Raw genomic sequence first — 22787 nt, 5'->3', positions numbered from 1 at the left:
TCATCTGTGAGCGACTCGGCTTTAGTAATATTTCAGTATATAATTATTGCGTGTGTGTGTGTGTCATCCCACTTTGGCAGCTATGAAGTAAAGAGTTTGTTGTCTAGCGAGTTTCTCTCTGCTCCCTAATTTCAGATGTAGCAAACCCTGTAAGGCTGCAGTACTCCGGCAGCGTACTTATCTGTGCTTTCCAACAGCTGAGCAAACCGGATGACTGAAGAAGGGTGGATTTGCGTTTTTAGGGTAGTTTTGAGCCTGAATATAGTTTTACTCATTTGGCAGATTAGCTTCTTTGGATGTTGTCGCAGAATCAGCGGGCCCCTACTTCGAACTTCATTCGTACAATTCTGAGGCGCCTTGTCTATATCAAAATGCAAGTTTCGTAAGCAGGGTAAGTTCTCTGGGAGCTTCTGTCGGTGTTCAGTGTAGGTGTGATGCTTTTGTAGAGAGTGAAATCTTCAAGAGACAAAGATTAAACCTATCTTTCAATTGGAGAATGCTTTTCTGTTGTACTTGTTTCTGTTTTTCTGATTTATAAATTTGTCCTTCTCCGGAGCCATGCCACGCTGACTCATTGGGCATTCAGAAATGAAGAAAGATAGACTAATTTTGTTTGTGTTTGTCAGTCTGATGCACTTACGCTTCCTAATTTCTGTGCCAAGGGGATCCAAAATATACTATCATACAAACTAAACTTAAATAATATATTCATCTTCCACTGAAAGCTTCAGTTACTGTAGTGACTATTGAAAGTAAAATACCTAGCTTAGTAGAATAGTTTTTATTTCAACTCCATAAAATTTCTTCTTTTTATTTAATTCAGAGACAGGCAGGTAAATAATCTTAAAGATTTTCCTCAGGGAAAAACATTGCTTTTCACAGAGTCTTTTAAAATTTATTAGGAAAAACCTTCATAGGAAGAACAAATTTCTCACCAAGAAGAAAATGACTTTTTGATAGCACCTGATGTCAACTAATGCCCCTCAAAAGTTTAAAAATCTTACAGAAAGATGAAACTCTTTCTATCAAGTGTAACTTTCTGCTGATAGGATTCATATACCATAAATAATGCACAAAAGTAAAAATGAAATTTTACCATCTTTCCCCTCAGGGAGGGGACTTTTTTTATGAGCTAGCAAGAATTAGGTCGTAGGTGCTGGAAAGCGTCGTGGTCTGTGCTGTGGATGTTCGAAAGATCCTGTGAATGAAACGGCTATTGGTAGTCACTTCCACTCCTCTGCCCCTAAGGAAGAAGAGAAGACTTTTGACCCGTGATATCACAGCTGAGTGTTTCTTTTGATTTGTAGGATTCTCTGTTTAGCCACTTTGTTTATAATGTTATTGAGCTATAGAAATATAGATATGTATGATTTGTCTTGTTCTCAGATAAGCATGAGGTGAGTCTGTGATAGCGTGTAAAGTGACACTTACTGTAGGAGTGGCAGAGTCCCATTCACCATTACAGATAAACGCCCTTTTCTTATCCCCAGTGCACTGGAGGTGAGATAATAAGTCCTCAATGTCCTCAGAATCCCCTTCAAAGTAATTCCTAATACTATAAATCAACGCAGTATTTCTGTCTCACTGCCCACTTCAAATAAGCCACTTCTCTGGTGGCCTGTAAGTAACAATTAACTAGATAATGGGAGTAGAAAATAGTTACAACAAAAGAAGACACTCCATATCAGGTTACGTAAGCTACGCTACTTATGATTTGACATTCTTGAGACTGTTGCACTGTTTTTCTCTGTCATAGATTACAGAAAATGATAGTGCACAGGAAGATGATGATGATCATCTAAAGCAGTTAGTCATTAAACTAACAAGACAGAGGAAGGAAAGAAGCTGATAAGCATAAAAAAGCTCCATTACCTCCCATGAGATCTGCGTGGATATAGTTAAAACAAGAAGTGAGCTCCCATAGGCCGTATTGTCAAATGCCTTAGCTTAGTTTTCATCTAAGCACGCAATTAATCGTGATTAAAAATGAGAAACAGACGCTACCTCAGCACTGTAGCAAGGTATTTCTACCATTGTGCCTGCAGTTATTTACTTGTGCAGACTGAGATCTCATTTAAAATAGTCTTTGTAGCTGAGACTACACAGTCAAATCTCCCATGAGCTTTTGCGAGCTGTAGTCCGTGTATACAAAAGTGAATCTTTCCTCTTTTTCCTTCCCAGATTGTTTCCTTAAATCACAGATGGTTCAGTAGTCCTTCATCATCCAATACAACTTCAATGCTATCTTTCACTATTTTCACCCCTGATAAACAATGTAGCCTGCTCTCAAGTCATTGCTAAAATCTCTGTGGTGAAAACTGGCTGCAGATGGGGCTTTTGGTTGCCCACCCCCCCCAGATGGCCCACACAGAAACGTGCTGCCATATCTGAGCAGCTCCAGCATTGCTCACAAATGAGAGGCTCTTCCCTGTGTCCATTGTGTGCTTTAGAGATTTTTAACCTTGGTCTTTATTTTTGCCAGCTCTTCCTACCACTCCCTCTGATTCCTCCAACTTCACACACCTACCAGCTGTGCCCCTCTCGACTTGGCAACTCCTTTTGCTGACACACTTTTTGACCTATTAGTCTGTTTCCAACTATTCCTTTAGAGTCACTTCTTTTGTGAAGCTATTTAATTCCGATTTCCATCTTGTTCTAATCCCCTTATATTTGATTTATGTCAAATATCACATTTGCCTCTTCCTCTGGATGAGAAATGTCTTTGCTCGTAAACTGCTGTGTATTCTTAAAGTATTTGGTAAGAAGTAAATAGCAGAATTATTTATAAACTAAGCAAGACAAGAGTCATTTGTTTAGCTGTGTTAAGATTAAATGTTTACCGGTGTTTATTCACTGATACAATGTGTCTGAAGACTACATGAATTGCATTTTCAAAGGCATAGACAAAGCCCTTTTTCCTACCTTGAATATGTAACATCCAAGTTCAGTTCTTTTGTGCACTTAACTGCAGTGAAAGCTATGGTGTACTTTGTATGCAAGTGTACAAAGTAAATCATGCTTGCCCTTTATAAATTATTTCTATGAACGTTGCGATACGAATTCTTAGGAAACGCATCCAAACTAGGCATATTTCTAAGTTGCACTAGTGTGAACATGTCTACCAATGCTAGAAAACACAATAAAAATTTATTTTCATGCCTGTTTTTTAAGCCAACCTCTTCAAGGTAAGGAGTACTTTCCAATATTTCAGATTTCTTCCCTATTTTGTTCCGTGACAAGAAATTACAGCTGCACTTATGTGTGTTTGGGCCTTGTAAATTCTCAGTTGTCTGTACTTGGGATTGAAAATTTCCCGTACTTAAACATTTGCCGTTTATGCATTAATAGATTTTCATTCAAATATCAATGTATTTGATATGCCTGTCTCCTCTCTCATACCAGGTGTCATGTCTTTTCAAACACGCTTCACAATCTGCTTTCTATATCTTGATATTCCCATAATGAAGAAATTCTAGTGCTAAGGCACATTGACAGCACTGTGGCAGGAGTAGAAAGTTTGTGTCATTAAGGAAAGTGGAGGTAGGAGAGGAAAAAAGTGTAGTTAATTTTGTTCAAACTTGCAGGCAAGTGATTTTTATCATTTGTCCTTGGGTATGGAGGGCACCCCCCTGATTTCCTTGGGAATGGGTCCATGATCTTGTAAAACTTACCATTTTTACATTCAGTCAATTTTAAAGTATCCTAAAGTCACCTTCTTGCTTTCAAATTATCCTTGGTGATTTAAAATGATGCCCTTGAGTATTATATTGAGAAACAGGAAGATAGTTATTCATTATTACTTACAGAATTCATGTTGTGGGTGTTTATAAGCAGATAACATGCATTAAGATCCCTTTGTGTCATGTGGTGCTGATCGTTCCCATCCAGTAGAGGCATGATTTTTTCTTTTTCCCTGAAGAAATGTTGAGAAGTGTCACCAGGACACAAAAGTCCTTGATGTTATCCATATGATTGTTTGTTTAGCTGAGCTCAGCCTGAGCATCGTGTTCAGAGTCTGTCTGTTGCTTCTGTTATTCTAATGCAGTGGAAAGTTTCGGGGCTTTTTATGTGTTCACTACGCTTCATGTCTGAAATGTTCCTTCACACGTTGTATCTGTTGCACAGGTCTTCCTGGAATTTACCACTTTTCTGAAGTTATCTTGGATAAGAGCAGGCTACTTAGATTAACTGTAAATATGCACAAATTTCAGGGCTACTTATAAAAGTCATTGTGCTCTTTTTGTTCCTCTAAATAACATATACTGTCATTGTGATTGACAGACTCCCTTCAGTTTAATTTAGGCACATGCTTGAATTTATGTTTCTCCTAGATTTATGGCATTACTTTTAATAGCACTTTTCTTAGAATGTGATTTAATCAGTCATGAATATAACCCTCCAGCCTTGACGCATAAAATGGCGTGTATGTGCTTAATAACTGAAAAATGAAAAACTTTGAAAAAATATCACGATTTGTGCGCTTGCATGTGAAGAGACTGTAAATAGGCAATTTGGTCACTATACTTTCTTCAAATGAACAGGAGTTAAGTAACTGTGAATCTATCTACTGCAGAAACATGATTAAAGATAACAACGAAATTATTCCACTAATGGGCAAGAAAACAAATCCGTCTGGTATTCCCCCTTCAAACCAGCAAGAGAAAAAGCCAACTGAAAGCACTCCCACAAAGAAAAGGTAGGATTTTAGCTCAGTCTAAAACACTAAAACTCCCTGTTTTATCTCATTTAGTAGATACTTGCACTGAAATATCACTAACATCTTTATTCACGCTGCATATATGAATGACAGAGACCTGGCGAACACAAGGTGCCTTCAAAAATATATGCTTATGCTGTTTAGAAGTGGAAGAGTATCCTGGTTAGGTAAACATATGATGTGTTTACCCTGATGGGACAAATATTTAACCCCTATCCTAGAGACACCAGACTCATGCTTAAGTTTGTGTCTCACATCAGCTGGGCTTTCTGCATCCACTCTATATAAATGTATAAGTTTACATGATTGTGGTCTAATGATGGTTAGTGTTCCGACAGGAGAAGGTAGAATGATCTTTTTAAAAAGATCACGTGGCAGGGTACACCAGGTTTTACAGAAGAGATGCTGGCCTGAAAAAAAGAGCATTTCAAACTTAGGCTCACATGGGAATGCGGCAGATTATAGAGAGGCAGAAGTGAATTAAAAAGTGAAGGCTGGGAGAGGAGGAGGTTTGAAAAATCTCATCACAAACAGAAACTGGAATTCACTCTATTTTTCATTATTCTGATTAACAAGACTTCATTATTTTATAAAATATTCACTTTCATTCATAATTTATGCTAGAGAATTAATACAAGGATTAAGGGTTTGTATTTAATATGAATGGGGAAATATAAGCAGTAATTAATCCCTGATACTTTGCTGTTGAAGTCAACTAAGTTACTGTAAAGCGAGGATGAATTTTCATTCATAAACTTTTCACTCTGTGGCTAGTTACTAGCTATTACAGCAATTTTTGAAACTCTGAAAAGCTAGGCAATTGCGGCTGTTCTGACGTTTATAATTCTTACTAATCAGAGGAATCACTTTCCACAGAAACGGTGTCATTAGTTATTTGAGACCCACTGCCTGGGTGACCCAATTTGTCCTTCTGTCATTAAATTAAAAAAGATAAGCTCTTTGGTTGCATAAGGGGAGATGGGATGTCTGAACAGCTCACAGTACACCTAGTACTTCAAAAAGGGGCAATTCCATGGAAGATTGAATAGTTACAACAAATACTGGCAAACACTACCCCTCAATTACTTAAGCTCATATCTCACATTCAGTTTTGTGGCATCAGTAACAGTAACCTTGGGGGTTTTCCCACCTCTCAACCAAGAGCTCAGGGTGTGGCCAACAACATTCCTGTAATATAAGGAACGAAGATCATATGAATTTTAATGCAGAGGTTTAACGTGTTCTATTAATTATATGTTTCTGTGCTGCTGTACTTCTGCTGCTTCAAAATGCTTCCTTCTTCTGTGCCACTGAGCAGCTAGTGCACCTCCACGGGTGGCATTTCTCACTTGGCAAAACGTACTGGCAGTATGCACTTTCTGAAAAGACAATGACTTCCCCTTCTTGAAGGTCCTGGTATTTGGGTGGACTAACAGTATATAATTAAGTACAGGAAAACTGACAGGCAGGCTGGGAGGAGTGCTGCCAACGTTGTCAGAGACTGATTATGCTTTGTGGGCAGTGTTCCTGAGAGTGTGCACCATAGCCACGTAAGCACTTGGATATTTGTTGCCAGTTGTCAGCCTGCCTTGCATGGTGGCTTTTGGCTTTTTTTCTTCCCCTGTGGTATCCCCAGATAAGCCACATGCCAGGATAGGTTAGGTATGTCAGCCTCCAAAACAGGGCCCACTTCATAGCTGCTGTACATCTACTGGATGCCAAAATCTTCAGCATGAACACACTGTTGTTGAGCCAAGGGCAGGTGATACGGTCCAGCAAAGCCTAGAGTGTGGCACTTCTGGCTTTCTGGAGGTTCACTGTGACCTCCAACAGCTGTATGCCTGTTGGGACAGCACCTGCACATCATGGTCAGGGAACGCAAAAAAGCAGGATAAACCCATGTTTTTCACACTCCTTCTTAGTCTCTCTGCCAGTCCAGGCCCCAGTGAAACAACAGTGATTTACAGCAGCTATGAATCTGGCGAGCGTGGTAGAAGTGATGGCAACGGGTCCTGTTTCTGTCCAGGTTTTTCCTGCTTTTTCTCTGAAAAGCACCCCTTGCTGAAGTAATTTCAGGGACGCTGTCCTGCTAACCAGAAGTGGCATTATACTTGCTGCCTGCTTAGAATACGTTCACAGGCACATCTCAAATGTTAAAAGGTCATATATGTTTAAACAACCACATACAGGGAATTAACACTTGGATCACCAAGCCATTGGAAAATGAGATGAACTAGGGCCATGAGATCATCCTATTTTTAGCAGATATCAACAGGTTGTTCAGTAGTGTCCTAATAATATACTACATTTTAGCATCAGTATGTGTACTTTAATTCAACAGGATTCTTTGGGGAGATGCTGTCAAAAGAAAGAATAAACATCCTATGGACTAAACCATAAATATTAGGTGAATTGGAAACATTTTCCAGGTGACTACTGGATCATTTTAGAAATGTAAGACAGTTTCTGAACAATAGGCCATGTGGGAGTCGCTATAGCCACCACTGAAACTCCTCTGTCTTTGGTGAAATGTAGCAATCTTAATGAGATCTAGTAATACCAAGCCATTGATTTTGCCTCTCAACTCTGCAGGATTTTAAAGGGTGAAATCTTCCTATTCTTCTCATGTTCCCTTTTCTGTGTTGTTTCAAATTTCATTTATCTTCCCTATAAATAGGGAAAAGAAATAGTTAAATGTCATGCACTGACTGGCAAGATTACACGTTCCACCATTTCCTGGATGGTGGAAATGACTGATGTAATTTAACATGTGACCTTTCAAACTTTCTGACTTAATGATTATCACTGCTGATGGGTTTGAAATGATCCATCCAGATGGCTCCTGGCTGGAGAAATAGGGACTAGAATGCAGTAGATTAAAAAGCATATGCATGTGTGTGTGTATGCATACATGTATGGCTGTTAATAAATGTCTGCTGTTGCATTTAGCTATTTGCACAGAAGTCGGATGCAAGGCTGGTTTTAGGCTGCTGGGGTAGCTGCTTAGACATGTCAGGATCTGATGCCATGTATCCTAAAAATATCTTGGGATCTTTTGCCCATCTGCCAGCATGAAAGTGCTGGGCACAGTGTTGGAGGTTGGGATCCCCCCAGGGGAAAGCAGATAAGCCTCTGTTCCAGTGTCCTATTAGGTATAATGCCAGAAAATATATATTGTCAACCTTGTCCTAGGCATGTACGTGTAGCGCTTTGCTTATTTTATGGTTGAGCTTGCTTCTTTTACTAATATTTTTTTTAATGCACTGTGTTCAACAGTTCACACTTTTTTCTGGAGATTGATGGTTTTGAAAGCAATGCAACTCCAAATAATACGTCTCCCCCTGTGTTTTCAAAACCAATGGATTCAAATATTCGTCCATGGTAAGTTATAGATGCATATGCAATAGTCATACTGCAAATATATCTATTTTCTTTTCAGCAGCTACTCCTTATTTCTCCTTAGACTTCAGAGCTAAAATTTCATATGGCTTTTCTTAGCTTTTGGTCACTTCAAAGACAGAACTCCATTGGAGGTCAGTTGTTGCTAGATGACTTATCTTTGAGTTTATCTACTGCTGTCATTTACACTGAATAAATCAGGCCTCAGATTTGAATAAATTTAAAATTAGTACTGTCTTTTTTTTTCCTTAGCTTCTTATTTATGATACGTTAGGGCAAACTCCATGCACCCATTTGTGTATCATCTACTGCGTGAAGACCACAGCTTAATTTAGCAAACCCTATTCCCAGCTGTGTGCTGACATCCTCCCCCTATTGCTCATCAACAATCAAACAACATGAAAATGCTGAGTCTGAAATATTTAAAGGCAGCCATTTATGCTGAATGAATAGAGAAAAATTATGACTGGGAAGAATGCACTTAATTTTTAAAAATGTGTGGGGTACTAACAGCCAATAATTATGACTAAGGAAAATATGCATCAAATCTAGCATAAGCCCAGAATGGCCAAATGTTTTTGTGTCTGATGGATGTCTGGTCAGCTTTTTGGAATTAGCTGACAGTCTTATTTTGGTTTCAGAGGAGAGGTATCCAAACCTCTCCCTCTCATTTAGGGACAGACCTGCACAAGACACACATACGCTTTGTCACCAGATTCCTCACGGTTTTCTGCAGAGAAGTGATGGACTGAATAAGAATGGACTCTGAGCTACCAGCTTTAGTTCAAAGGGAAGAGAATATCTGCAGAGCAATGCTGAATCCTTGCATTACTGTCCATAGATCCGTTTTGTCAACAACTAATAGTTCAGGCTTTCTAAGTTATTAACCTGAGGTAGTTCATCAAATCTGAACCTTATAGAAAACAAAAATACAAGTAAGAAAAATCATAATAAATTAATTTTTAAGTCAGATCTGCTTTTAGGAATGTTTGGAAATGATGTACAGCAGTTACAAAATACCAATGCCATTTAAATCCTTAAATTGATTACCTAAATATGTATTTAGGGCCCAGTCCTCAATTTCTTTTAGCTGAAGCTTCCATTCAAGTCAGCTGCAAAATGCTCTGGAGTTGCCTACAGTGTACTGTGTAGTAAATCTTGAGGTAAATCACTTTCATTGTGTGCTTGCAACCCATGTACCGTTACTGATTTAGCACTTGTTTTGTGGCAGATGACAAATTAAGCATGTGAAAAGGAAGAATGTAAGCTTCAAGCATTCAGGATGACGCATAAAAAGCAGTGAGCGTTAAAAAAAAAATGAAAAAAAACTTCCCACAGTTTCAGGATCTGTAATGAAATAACATAGTAAAACACAAAACAGGTTGCTTTGCTAATGATTTTTTTAAATATAATAAAATCCTGTGGGTCTCTTCATTTTTACCACTCACTTTAAAATTCATGGGGGAGATAAAATGATAGAATTAAAAAGCACAATGTCAAATTAGACTAATTTCAGCTCTACTGTAGGTACTGCTTCCTAGTATTGACGGATTCTTCATGCAATTTGCTAAAATGTCTTCCAGTATCTTTCTGACCTAGCACTTATGCTTTTCTGTTTTCTGTAGTGCATCTGGAAATGGGGAAGATATGGATTCCCCACAGTCTCTTCAGGATGATGCGACTGAATATAGCCCTAATGTAGACAGTTGTTGGTGAGTGGAGACACAAAGTATTTCTTAGTACATTTTCAATGGATTAAGTCTATGATAGGGTAGATATTACCTATTTTGCCTGCCATGTTTTAGAAATAAGTTCATATGTGTGCATGCATTTTTGATTCTTCAGTAATTAAATTTTGAAATAAAAAACTCTAACCTCTGCTTTTCTCAAATCTCGTATTTAGTGTGAGGATTCTTCATGTATAATGTCTGTTTCCTAGATGACAACACAGGACCTAAACACCATGCACGACTGGGCATGAGCTAGGAGTATTTGACTGGGGGAAAAATACTAAATCATTCTTATTCCAGAATAATATATGATCAGAGGTTAAAAATTATCTTCTGCTCTGAGTGGGATGGGTGCAGCTGGAGTGCAGCATCAGGGAACTTCAGGCACTGAAGTCAGCGAGTTGTGGACAGATCAGAGAAGTATTTCTTAACCTTTGTTTCAGAAGAATGGATAAACTGGGAAAAAATGCAAAACAAAAATCAGTTGGAAAATGTACATTTTTATTATAAAAACCCTATCACTAGCCACTTATCTGCAAATAAGCAATCTGCAGAAACATTTTGAGATCCATGCCAAGATATATATGGAAGCAGGGCAAGCATATGTAGTCTGGGGCAAGTAATTATATTTTTTTCCTTTTATGTAGAAAATAAAATAAAACACAGTACATTGAATCAATGATTTCATTAATTTTTCTTATAATTCAGTGCCAACCTATCACAAGGACCTGAGCAGACCAGTGCTCGGAAGAAGTTGAAAAGATACATATTTCGGGCAGTATCTGAGGGGAATGTAGAAGAACTGCAATGTCTGCTCGCAGAGCTGAAGGAACGCTCAAACGCGTGTACAAACATGACTGTGCCAGGTAAGCTGTGGAGTTACCTGGAAGGTTGTTAGTTCTTCTGGCAGCATATGTGTAGTCTAAAACTGGGAAATATCTCTGTGCAGCAGCTACTTGCTTGTGAATTTGCAGTCAATTGCAAAGTAATGTATGTCTCATTTCCTATTTCTAAATGAAAGCTTAAGGTATTCAATCAGCCACCTCCTCGCTGCCTCCAAGACAACACTGGAGAGTATTTGTCTCCTACTTATGATACATGGAGGGTCTATCTGCACTGTGTTCCCATAGCCATACCTAAGCTAGCCTTCTGCAGCACAAGACTCAAAGCTGATGTCTCTCTTCAAACTGCGGTCAAATTGCAGTGTAGACAGGGCTTGTGATGTGTGCGGCATGGTAGAACGGGCAGAGAAGTTAGGAAAGAGTTCTGGGTCTGTCTGGAGTTATCGTAGCAGTGGGATGTCCGAAAAAGAAACCAAGTGCATTGGCTACCTGATTAATTAGTGCCACATCTCTGAATGCATCATCTCACCAAGTATACATAGCTCAAATACAAAGTGAATAGGATGGAGTAGTTGTTTGGCAAATAATTTATGTTCATATATATCCCTCAGGTTCCACCCCTAATAAACAAAAGATTAGAATTATTTTCCATCCACTTTAATAAACAATGACGATGTAATCTCAAAATTCACTCTTGTAGATTATCTGATGAAAAAATTCACAGCTTCAGATACTGGCAAAACTTGCCTGATGAAAGCTCTGCTGAACATCAACCAAAACACAAATGAGATAGTGAATATGCTACTATCCTTTGCAGAAGAAAATGGCATTTTGGAGAGATTTATCAATGCAGCATACACAGAAGAGGCATATAAAGGTATTGCCATCTGATACCAATTTTAGGTATATGGTTAAATAAACCATCCATAAAAGTAATGTTTTCTTCAAACATTCTGATGATGGTTTAAACTCCTAAAACAACTTTCATTCGTTATCACTGGTGCTATCCATTGTGAAACATCATTGATGTTTCATAATGTGCTTAAGAGATTCAATGCTAAATACCTGTGTCTGTTGTTTTAGGCCAGACAGCTCTAAATATTGCCATTGAAAGAAGACAATATGAAGTAACTCAGAGCCTTATAGAAAAAGGAGCTGATGTCAATGCTCATGCCCAGGGTATTTTCTTTAATCCCAAACATAAGCATGAAGGCTTTTATTTTGGTAAGTGGAAATGCGATCTCTCTGGAAAAGTTAGGAAGGAATACCCAATGCCGTAAGACAGTACGGAAGACAGGCAAGTGTGAATCATTACTGTACCTAAACCTAGATTAGGAAACTTACATCACAAGATCTAAAAATGGCATAGTACCTTCTGCAAAAGTAACTTGCTAGAGTGCAATGTATTATAAACACTCAGAAATAATTGTAAAACATTTACAAAAAATTGTAAATGCTGAATGGCAAATAAAATGTAACAAATTTGATTTTGAAGATTTTCTCCAAATAATGTTTTCATGCAAATTAAGCTTTTGTAAAGCAAGAGCTAAATTCAATACAATCACTATGTAAATGTCCTTTCATATATTAAGATGCTTAACACAGTCACTCTTTGATAATATGATTTGAACGCTTGTAATAAAACATGAACACGTTACATTTTATAATTTTGTAGGTGAAACTGCACTGGCATTAGCTGCATGTACCAATCAACCAGACATAATTCAACTGTTAATGGACAATACCAGGACTAATATTACTTCTCAGGATTCCAGAGGAAACAATATCCTCCATGCATTAGTTACTGTGGCAGAGGACTTTAAAACCCAGAATGACTTTGTAATCAGAATGTATGATATGATTTTGTTGAAAAGTAAAGACAGAAATTTGGAAACAACAAAGAATAAGGAAGGTTTGACACCACTACAATTAGCTGCAAAAACTGGGAAATTAGAGGTGGGTATTATTTCAGTAGCACCTAAGAGAAATTATGGAGTATGGAGAAAGAGTCAAGGCCAACTATGTACTCAGACGTTAGTGCTCTGACATGTAGTTTTCCATGCTGGTTATGCTGTACTATGTATCAGTAGTATTTGGTGAGCTAATTTTGTTCAAAATACAAGAAAATATTTCTATTGCAATGTTGTTTCTACCCTTCAAGGTTTCCCTCTAACAACCCCCTCTCTGTACAAAATACACACACTATTTAAAAACAGCCTTGCAAACCCTTCTGTTGTACAGAAACTCAGAAATTCTGCATTTACTACAATACTACACTTATACAATACACAGTCTTTGAATGATTCCAGAAAAATCACTGGAACTGCTCTGTTATGCTGCTGTAGAATTTGGCTCTCATAAATAAACTGTATTGTGGTAAAGAATTGACAATGGGATCATTTAAAAGTAATTGATTAAGTTAAAGGAAGATATAAAAGAGATAGAGACATTTTTCTAATGTCTTTTTATGACAAAATCTGGAGGCATTAAAAATACTGTATTTATTTCCTAGAGGTCTGTCATCTCTAACACCACTTACTGAATAACAGAATTACAAATACATTGAATTGCACTACTGTAGAAAATGTGATAGTGAAAAGGTAGGGGTTTTGGCAAGTATGTATGTGTGCTTTCTCCTTTCCCAGGAAGAATGCATCTGCTTACAAATGATTCTGTTAATGTTTTAGATTCTGAAATATATCCTGAGCAGAGAGATAAGAGATAAGCCTAACAGGAGCCTGTCAAGAAAATTCACAGACTGGGCTTACGGTCCTGTTCAATCTTCTCTTTACGATCTGACAGAACTAGATACCACCGCAGACAATTCAGTATTGGAAATTATTGTCTATAATACAAATATTGGTGTAAGTTACCTATTTCTAAAATATATACATATTTTCTAGCAGTACACTAATTTCAGATGTGTTAGCCTGTACGTTTGACTGAATGACTTCTAAAACAGTAAGCAGTTAATTTTTGGTTCTCAGTTTTGTATCAGGAGCAAGATGAATTTTATACCCCTGTAGATTGTCAACTGTCAGTGAATATGCATTCAGCTCCTGAAACACTAGCTAGGCATTTTGGGGCTGTTTTTTCTAATCTGAAGTGTTAATTTGCCTTGCATAGGAACATAATTATGGCCCAGCTGGTCAGACCAAAGCTAGAGTCTTGTCTCTTTTTTTCAGGCCCCAGCCACTAGCAGCTCCTAAGATAGTACATGAGAACAGGGCAAGCAAACAGAAATACTTTACAAGAATACTCTGCCTAAAGTTCTAAACTTTACTAACAGGTATGTATTTTAGGCATTTAGGAAGGACCTTATCACAGAATGTTAGCTTTTCAAAGCCAGAATTTTACATTTGCTAAATTCAAATACTGCCATAAAACTTCTGTAGGAAGCAAGACCAGAAGTTCACAGTACAGTTCTAGCTCAGTCATAATTTCCCAGAGTATGGCAGGTTACCCCAGCATGAGTCAGAGTTGTCCCATTGCATCTTGTCAGGTTAGGGTCTGACATATATGATGTGTTAGGGTCTGAGCATAGATGTGTTTCTAGATCAGCAAGGACAGATTCTGAATGAAATACAGAAAATACATGCCTGAAATGGTCTCAGTTTCCTTACAGATGGCAAGTTCAAGTCTTAATATTTTTTTTCCTACAGAATCGTCATGAAATGCTGACTTTGGAGCCTCTGAATTCACTCCTGCGAATGAAATGGAAGAAGTTTGCACGACACATGTTTTTTATGTCATGTTGTTTTTATTTCATATACAACGTAACACTAACGTTAGTTTCCTACCACAGGCCTAATGAAAATGAAGTGAGTACAGCAACTTAATCTCAGCAAATCTTCTGCTTTAAAATGCAATAATATTTCCTGAATTGTATTAAAATGCTAAACCAAAAACAGGTATCAATATCTGGCTGTAGTGAGACCAGGTTATCTCACATCAGGTCTTTGTATCTGGAAGGAAGAGCAGCAGTAATAGAGGAGATTTGCATTTTGTGAAAGTGACCCAAAATACAAATACATAATACAAAGACAGGTAGGTAAATTTCTAAAAGTGTGGGGAGGGATTTTTGTTTTTCTTTTAAGAAAGAAACTTCTGGCTTTTCAAATGTACATGTTAGGGGGCAGATTCTGTAAATCCACTGTGAACAAAACTTCGGTGAAAGGGAAGAAACTGGGTACCCAGAGAGCTCCATAGGTGAGGCTTCCTGTTACTTTGCCTTTTACCTTCAGGAATGGAACTCAACCTTTCATTTTGGACCTGTCTTACAGGCTCCACCTTATCCGCTCGCTCTAACACATGGTGTGGGATGGCTGCAGTTATCAGGACAGGTGATGGTTATGTTAGGAGCAATATTTTTAGCCATAAAAGAGGTAAGACTTTTTAATAACAAATACATAACAAAATAGGTAAAGAAATGCTCTAGGTTTATGAATACACCGATGATGATCTTGGAAATATGTCTGGAATATCTTTATACGTGTAATGTCTAAAAGTCTTTGGCACAATACATCACTTATTCAGAATGACTGGGAATGTATATTTGAATATAACTGTATTGCTCTGTGAAGCAAATATGAGGGTTTTTTCCTTTCAAATTCTCAAGACAGATTTTATATTTGTATAACATCGATGTCAAATTACTGGCTTTAGGGACACTGTTGAATTAGAACTTGTAACGGGGAAAAAAAACAGGGTATAATTTTTTACCACATACTATAAGTAATTAAAAACAGTAACTAACTTTCAGTTATGCCAGAGATGACAGAAATTTAAACTTTGAAGTTACAGTCCTACAAAAAGATTTTTAATTTTAGAAGTTATGTCTTACCAGCAGACAGATTTTTTTTTTAGAAGACCAACTTCAAATAAATTATTTTGAAAAATCAATTTTGAGGCCTGCTTTCTCTTACTACCATTTCTGTATTTTATATATCTGTCTACATAGAGTGTAGCCATCTTTCTGCTTAGGCCCTCAGACCTGCAGTCAATTCTCTCTGATGCGTGGTTCCACTTTGCATTGTAAGTCTGTCATGCATATATTTTATACTATATATCAAATGCTTATCTATTTCATGGTCACAGAGAATGTAGTCCCGTAGCAGATGCTCACTTCTTCTCTAGGTTATCAGTTTTTAGAGGGATGGATGTAATCTTACATGCAGCTTTTCTGTAACACACGCTAATGGTTGCACGGGTCGGTAACAATACTGGGGGTTGATGTGTACAGACTGGATTTTTTCCAAAGTACAGTACTGTCTTTAGCTTCGTCCTGATGCTGTATCTCTTTAGAGGTGTATATAGAGAAATGTGTTTGAGAAACCTGGTTAATAAACCAGATATCGTTTCACAGTCCTCCTGACTCCTTCAGGAAGGAAAAATAGCAGAAATCTGGTTCAGCTGGCTGATGGGAGTATCCCATCGGCTGGCCTAGATAAAGCACAGATGGTTCTCTCTCACTTCTAGCATATGATTGTAGGATCAATAAAAGAGAGGTGGCTTAACTCTACCTTTCTTTCTTCTCCTACAACCACACTGATATCAATCTTGTGCTGCTGAGAGTCTGGTCTACATCCTATCGCAGCACATCGTACCTTCTACTGGTGTCTTCCTTGTTGATGGAAAATCTGTAATGATTCTAACAATTCATTAAGCTAAAGCTTGAATTAAATGGCTTCAAAGATACCGTTAAGAATTCTTAATGTCTTTGTCAGCAAAATCTGCACTGACCAGCTATTTTGGGGAGAGCAGTTCACTTAAAGTAAGCTTTAATACATATAATCCTAATTTGTTAATATATTTATACTACCTGTACTCATCTATTTTATTGTTAAACTATAATGGTAATGTTCATAGGGGAGAATAGAATGCAGTATGAAATTAGAATTGAAGCATAAGCAGCAAAGAAGTCTTGGTTTTGTATTTTTCCATTATGTTGTTGGGTGTTGTGCTAGTAATTTCCCTTTTACATACATGTGTTTGTTTTTTAACAGTTTTATACAAGCTTTGCTTGTGATCTTCTCTGTCATTTTGTACTTGTTTTCCTACAAAGAACACCTTGTGTGTCTTGTTTTGGCAATGGCCCTAGGATGGGCTAATATGCTCTATTTCACCAGAGGTTTCCAGTCCATGGGCATTTACAGTGTTATGATTCAAAAGGCAAGTTTGTTTTGTTTTCTTTTACCTGCCTTGTTACGGTGCTTGCTTATTATGATACAATCCCAATCAAGCATATTCAGCAATTTAGATGTACATTGTAGTTCATACTGAAATTTCTTATTTTCAGTTTATAAGTATTATTTCAGCAGAATACACTATATAACTTCAATGGCAGAAACTAGTTTATATCTTAAAATTTTATTATATTAAATATGTAATTAACGTGTTTTTTCAGCTAATGTAGTTCTGCTATTTAATTGCCTCATGCTGTAATGCCTATATGGTACAGAGTTAGTCACCCTTGGAAGTACACAACGCACCAGGCTGTCAGCCACGAGATTAAAAAATCAGACCTAAATCTTCTCTGGGTTTCTCACCGAGACTACAAACAGTTTGCTTAATGAAAGCAAACTGACGCTTTAGTGTGTACCACACCTGTATCCCTGCAGAATTCATAAGCATAAAACTAGTTCTCAATTTGCATTTCTGATAAGTATTTAATTTAATTTTTAGGTCATCCTGCAAGATGTGATAAAATTTTTAGTTGTCTATATCGTGTTTTTGCTGGGATTTGGCGTAGGTAAATATTACTGGAGAAAAGCACTGATGCTCTGTGTGAGTAAAAATTTTAGCGTTATTATGAATAAGAACCCTATTGTCATGATGAGAGCTCATGTTGGGGTTTCTTCTGGATATTAAAAAGCCAAGTTTAGAGATTTAAACTGTCTAGAGACTATCTGAACAGATAAGTAATTTGGCTCTTGCTCAATCGCCTGCAATTTCATTTGGACGTGGGCTCTTTCTGCTTCCTGGTGATCTGTCATCTAGCTGCTGCTGTGCATGTTGCTGGGCAGCTCCAGCTCTTAATATTAAGCAGTGCATTTTGAATTCTTTAGGATAAAATGCCATGTATACATAAAGCATTATTGTGATTAAAATTTTCTCACGCTTTCTTCTCAGCTCTTGCTGCATTGATTGAAACTTGCCAAGACGGCGGTGAATGCCATTCCAACAGCAGTCTGGGACCCGTTCTGATGGATCTTTTTAAGCTCACCCTAGGACTGGGTGATCTGGAGATCCAGCAAAATTCAAAGTATCCTGTGCTATTTCTCCTGCTTCTCATAACTTACGTTGTGTTGACTTTTGTTCTTCTCTTGAACATGCTGATCGCATTAATGGGAGAAACAGTGGAAGATATTTCTAAAGAGAGCGAGCACATCTGGAAACTCCAGGTTTGTTTGTGAGTTAGTTTGCTTAGTGAAGTATAGACGCATTGGCTAAAATCTTTTGAGCTATGATACCTAAGGTACCTATGGTACCTTATCATGCTGACAGAAGGGGTTAGGTATGAACAATGATAATCCCCATTTGTATATGTGTACAAATAACGGAAAGAAGTAGTTTCAGTATTAGGGTATTGTAATAACTTCAGAATTAACAACTCTCCTAAAGGTAATCTTATGGCTCAGACTTTCAACCTCGTGCACTGTCACATACCTTTAGGACTTTCATTCTCCTTGATATGTCAGGAGGAAGGTGCGTTTCATTATCTGCCCAGAAATCTGTAACGCAGCATGCTCGGCTATTCCATCCCTTGAGTTTGAGCAATGCACGAGTTCATTCCAATTTCTCATACCTTATCCGAGCCTGGTCTTTTACCAAGGCTAGACAGCTCGGAGTCCCAAGCTGTCCTCGAGAACACACTCATAATTAGGATTGGAGTTGCTTTCTGTGGTGGGCAGCATCCCACTACAGGTTATACATATATCCCTGTGGCAGGGTGCTGCGTGAAGGTGTGTTAGCATTAAACCCTAAACGCTGAGTCTAGAGTGAGATTTCTTGGTTCTTCTCTGAGTATGCCTTCTGCAGTGGGGCTAATTAGAGAAAGCTGCGGACTCCCTGTTTGCACGTGCCAAATAATAAGTGCCATGCTATTTACTGTTGTTGGAATCGGTGTTGGTTATGGATGATGGATGGAGGCATGGCATGTTTTAATGAAACATGGAGCCCGCAAACTGTATATGCTAAGAAATCAGACAATTGTGAATATGGTTAACCATCCTTGTGTTACTATTTATTGTTAATAGAGAGCGAGAACTATTTTGGAATTTGAAAAATTCTTACCAAAATGTTTGAGGAAAAAATTCCAACTGGGAGAACGGTGTAAAGTGGCTGAAAATGACACCAGGGTGTGTTTAAGGTAAAGCAAAACTAGAATACTGTGCTATCAATTCTGCTCTGTATGCTTCTCCTCAAAAGCCTCTCTAAAATATTTCTACATCTCTGCAAATTATATTACGTGTACAAAAACCCAATTTGTTTTTTTTCAATTGTAACCAATTGTTTAAAAAAAGGGAAAAATGTATAGGTTTTTTATGTAGACAATTTATTGGTAAGAAAACAGATTTTCAACGTCATATGTTTTTAATGCACAAGTCTCAAGCCTGCTTGCCGTAAACGTACTTTGTCATAACCTCCTTTGAATGTTCGCTTAAAAGTAATCATATTTAAACTGATCGCTAACTGATGATTACCATATGAAAGAAAATATTACTATGCTATTTTATGAAAAATACTTAAATATTTAAGGTGGGTTTCAAGACTGTACTCATAATGTGTGAACTTATAAAGTAGTCAGTATTATTCTCATCTTCATATAGCAGGTAACACTGCAAAAGACGTTCAGCCTTTTAGTACTAGCAAAGCAGGTGCTGATGGTCAAGTATGACAATCCCAAGAAGGAATAAAGAAATAAAAGGGGAGGTGCAGCTGTGTAGCTGGGAGATAACGCATGCTAATAACACAACTTATATACAATATAAACAGGATTAATGAAGTGAAATGGACCGAGTGGAAAACACATGTTTCATTTATTAACGAAGATCCAGGGCCAACAGGTACTACAGAATTTTACAACACCGTATTTGTGAAATCATTCTTTTCTTAGAAATGCTTTGATACAGTTTTATACCTTTAAAAATATAAACTGTCATAATCTAGATATTCAACCACACTTTACTGCTAGGGGAACTCATGGCTAATATGGTAGGGGTGTTAAATTCTCTTTAAAGATTTGGAGAGAGGGTTGTTTACAAACTCTCATTATTTACACCTTGGCACTGAAACATGGTGGTTTTACCTTTTCTTTATTTTTCTCTAAGCAGTTGTGCTTGATCTAAGTTTTACATTCTCTTATGGCATTTGAATGGCATAAGGCCGGAGAACTTTTTAATAGACAGAAAAAGTTGCCATAAAGTACATTTAGTGCTTAAATAGTTACATACAGGATTGCAAAATTTGGCAAGAAATGGGACTGATTCTACCTGACAATACTATAGTCTGCTGTTTTTAACCCTGGAACATTCTGTTTATGTTTTGCGATATATATTGGATGACAAACTCGTGAATGTTGACCAGGAAATTCAAGACAACCCGTCTGCTGACAGTGTTGGAAGTGTAATAGAGAAATGACCTAACTCTGAGGTGTCAGATGTCCTTCTGGCAGCAGGCGTCAGAGTTTACCCTAGGGGCATGTGAGGATCTGGGGGACTTGTTCTGAAGTTTGTTGTCGTGAGACAATTAGCGTTTAGATTGCTTAGCAGAATGATCTCAGTAATAATTAAAAGGGGCAGACAGAAAAATTTCTGTATAAGATATGGTAGTAAACTGACAACTTGCTGTTTAAATAAATGCGTGGTTTTTTAACAGAAAATAGACGTGCAAAAATTTGATCTTGCATATACAGTTTCTACCATATCCTCTTTTGTTTATAATGCATTTTTTTTCAGATCCAAGCAAAGTTCAAGATAATTCAAGAACTAATAGCAAAAACACCCTGAATACGTTTGAAGAAATGGATGATTTGCCTGAAACTTCTGTTTAGTTGTGCTGTATCTGATATGCGGTCGTTCTGAAGGTTAAAAGCATCAGCAGTGGATGCTGAAAGCTTTGTTGGTATTTTGGACAGCTGGAACCAGCTGGAACACAAACTTTCAGTGACATGGTCTGACGACTTTGACCCATCTAATCAGGGCAGCTAAGCTAAAAGAAAATGGACTATTTCACTGGTTCAGTTTTGAGCCTCTTGAAAACCGTTGCTGTCCAAGTTTGTGTGACGCTACTCAAACTTGGCTCCAGACTTTTTACTGGATAAAAAAGGTCAAATGTGAGATATTTCTATCTTTTGTGGAAAATTGAGATCATTGTGATCCCAATCCGCTGTCTTTTGGAATCTCTTAAGTCATGAGAAACATTTTGTACACTGAAAAAAGTTAAGTTCTTGTCGTGGAGAAAAGAAAGGCATTTCAATTCTGAAGACTACTAAATGAAGTATGTTATTTTGAAATAGCAATGTTCTGGATATATTTGAAGCTTTTGTATTGACTGTCAGTGTTATTGGAGGCTTGATCCCACAAGTTGGAGAAAGCCTCTTCAGGTCTCATTAGATTTGCCTGTTCTGTTTTCCTGTATGTAATCCCTAGGGTATAATGTGGTGTTTACTGCTTTTTATTTATTACTATGTATATATGCCTTCCCACAAAATAATAGGGCAGAAACATAATTCATGATGGAGAATATCTCCAAGTTTGTTCCAGTCACAAGGTCTTCTCTCTTCCTCCTCAGCTTTTCCATGCTGTTGCGTCTTGCTGCATAAAAAGGAAGTTACCACATCAGAAGTTCTTTGAGTTTAAAAGTAAATTAATTTCTATATTCAACCACTTCAGGAAAATAAGTCGTCAGTATTTCTTCCCAAAATTAACAAAATAAGTTACATGCAGTGCAATTGCAGACTTTTAAAGCTTTTTTTTTTTAATTCGGAGGACTAGGTAATGCATTTCTGTAGCACTTTTTATTTCACTACCTGTGATGACCTAGTACTATGAATTATATTTTTAGTTTTCTATTTTATGTGTATGTATAAAAAGAAATATTTGTTCTATGTACTTTTAAATTTCAACTAATACATTATGTGTCTTCAGTGTCATGGATTTTCATCATATATATTCATTTGGTGCCTGTTTTAAAGGTGCTATTTAGGAAAGACTCAGGTGAATTCTGTTGTGCGTTTGGATGATAATATGAATTGCATTGGATTCTTACAGCTAAGCTTGCTGTGGGCAAAATGATCCAAAAGACTTAACACAGAAGAGAGCAGGAGGGAACTCTCCAGCGGAAAGGATAGTGCAAAGCTATTGGCAGGGATGGTGAACACGGTTCTCGCTACCCACCCGCTCTTCTATAGATGCCGTGCCCTGTGTTTCCTACCATGTATGGCCTGGATGGATGGGATCAGATTGAAATCTTCAATTCAGTTATGTTTTTACAGGGCACAGGAAGTTGAGGGGAAGGACATTTATGTGTATCAATAGACCAATGTAATATCTGAGCGTTGTTTGGCCGCCATAGGATATGTGAGTATGAGGAAAAAAAAAATTCCTGTGGTCTTGGAATCTTTCATCTTTGCTAGTTAATTTTGCATTGAAACTGTCAACAAAGAATATTGCCTTAGGACTATGCAGTTCCGTTTGGATTCTTCCGAGCACCAGTTTTTGTACCAAAAAAAAAACCAAACCTCTTCACATATGCTCAGGAACCAGAATCAACTAGCCTGCGCTGTACTCCGTGTCGCTATGGGTAGACTTGCCACTGGAAACAAGTTCAGGTATCTCTGCACTGTACTGAGGTCACTCTGTAGGTGTAGCCATAAAACAGGGAAGGCACAAAAAACCCGTAAGGAATGTGCTGTGCCAATGTCCGGGTACAAAACTATATGATAAAACTGAAGAAGCAGCTGGGGGGGTGTTTCTAAAAGTTCTTCGCTGAGAAAACACCCTCCTTTGGTGGCCACAGAGCCCTGCCAGATCACACATGCTGTCTCCTATCTCAAGGCTCTTATCAAGAACACTATGAATAATGACTAGAGCAGAT

General features: G+C 37.6%; 1 protein-coding gene across 2 annotated transcripts; it reads left to right on the top strand.

Moving 5' to 3' along the window:
* The first annotated feature begins 4577 nt into the window (after positions 1-4577).
* Positions 4578-22767, top strand: TRPV3 (transient receptor potential cation channel, subfamily V, member 3). Of its 2 annotated transcripts, none has more exons than XM_009328630.1 (17): positions 4578-4696; positions 7994-8098; positions 9742-9828; positions 10555-10712; positions 11389-11565; positions 11772-11912; positions 12364-12644; positions 13376-13552; positions 14351-14509; positions 14972-15073; positions 15649-15722; positions 16694-16859; positions 17373-17439; positions 17820-18091; positions 18947-19059; positions 19686-19756; positions 20648-22767. In XM_009328630.1, exons 1-17 carry the CDS (start codon positions 4578-4580, stop codon positions 20740-20742), a joined length of 2364 nt encoding a protein of 787 aa, XP_009326905.1. In that variant the 3' UTR covers positions 20743-22767. The 2 variants fall into 2 exon arrangements, with proteins under 2 accessions (XP_009326905.1, XP_009326906.1); XM_009328631.1 differs by having other exon boundaries at positions 4611-4696; positions 19686-19765; positions 20645-22767.
* Positions 22768-22787: the final 20 nt, after the last annotated feature.

This window comes from Pygoscelis adeliae, unplaced genomic scaffold, assembly GCF_000699105.1.
Source record: "Pygoscelis adeliae isolate BGI_AS28 unplaced genomic scaffold, ASM69910v1 Scaffold347, whole genome shotgun sequence".
Taxonomy (NCBI): Eukaryota; Metazoa; Chordata; class Aves; order Sphenisciformes; family Spheniscidae; genus Pygoscelis; species Pygoscelis adeliae.
This window is presented reverse-complemented; position numbering and strand designations above follow the sequence as displayed.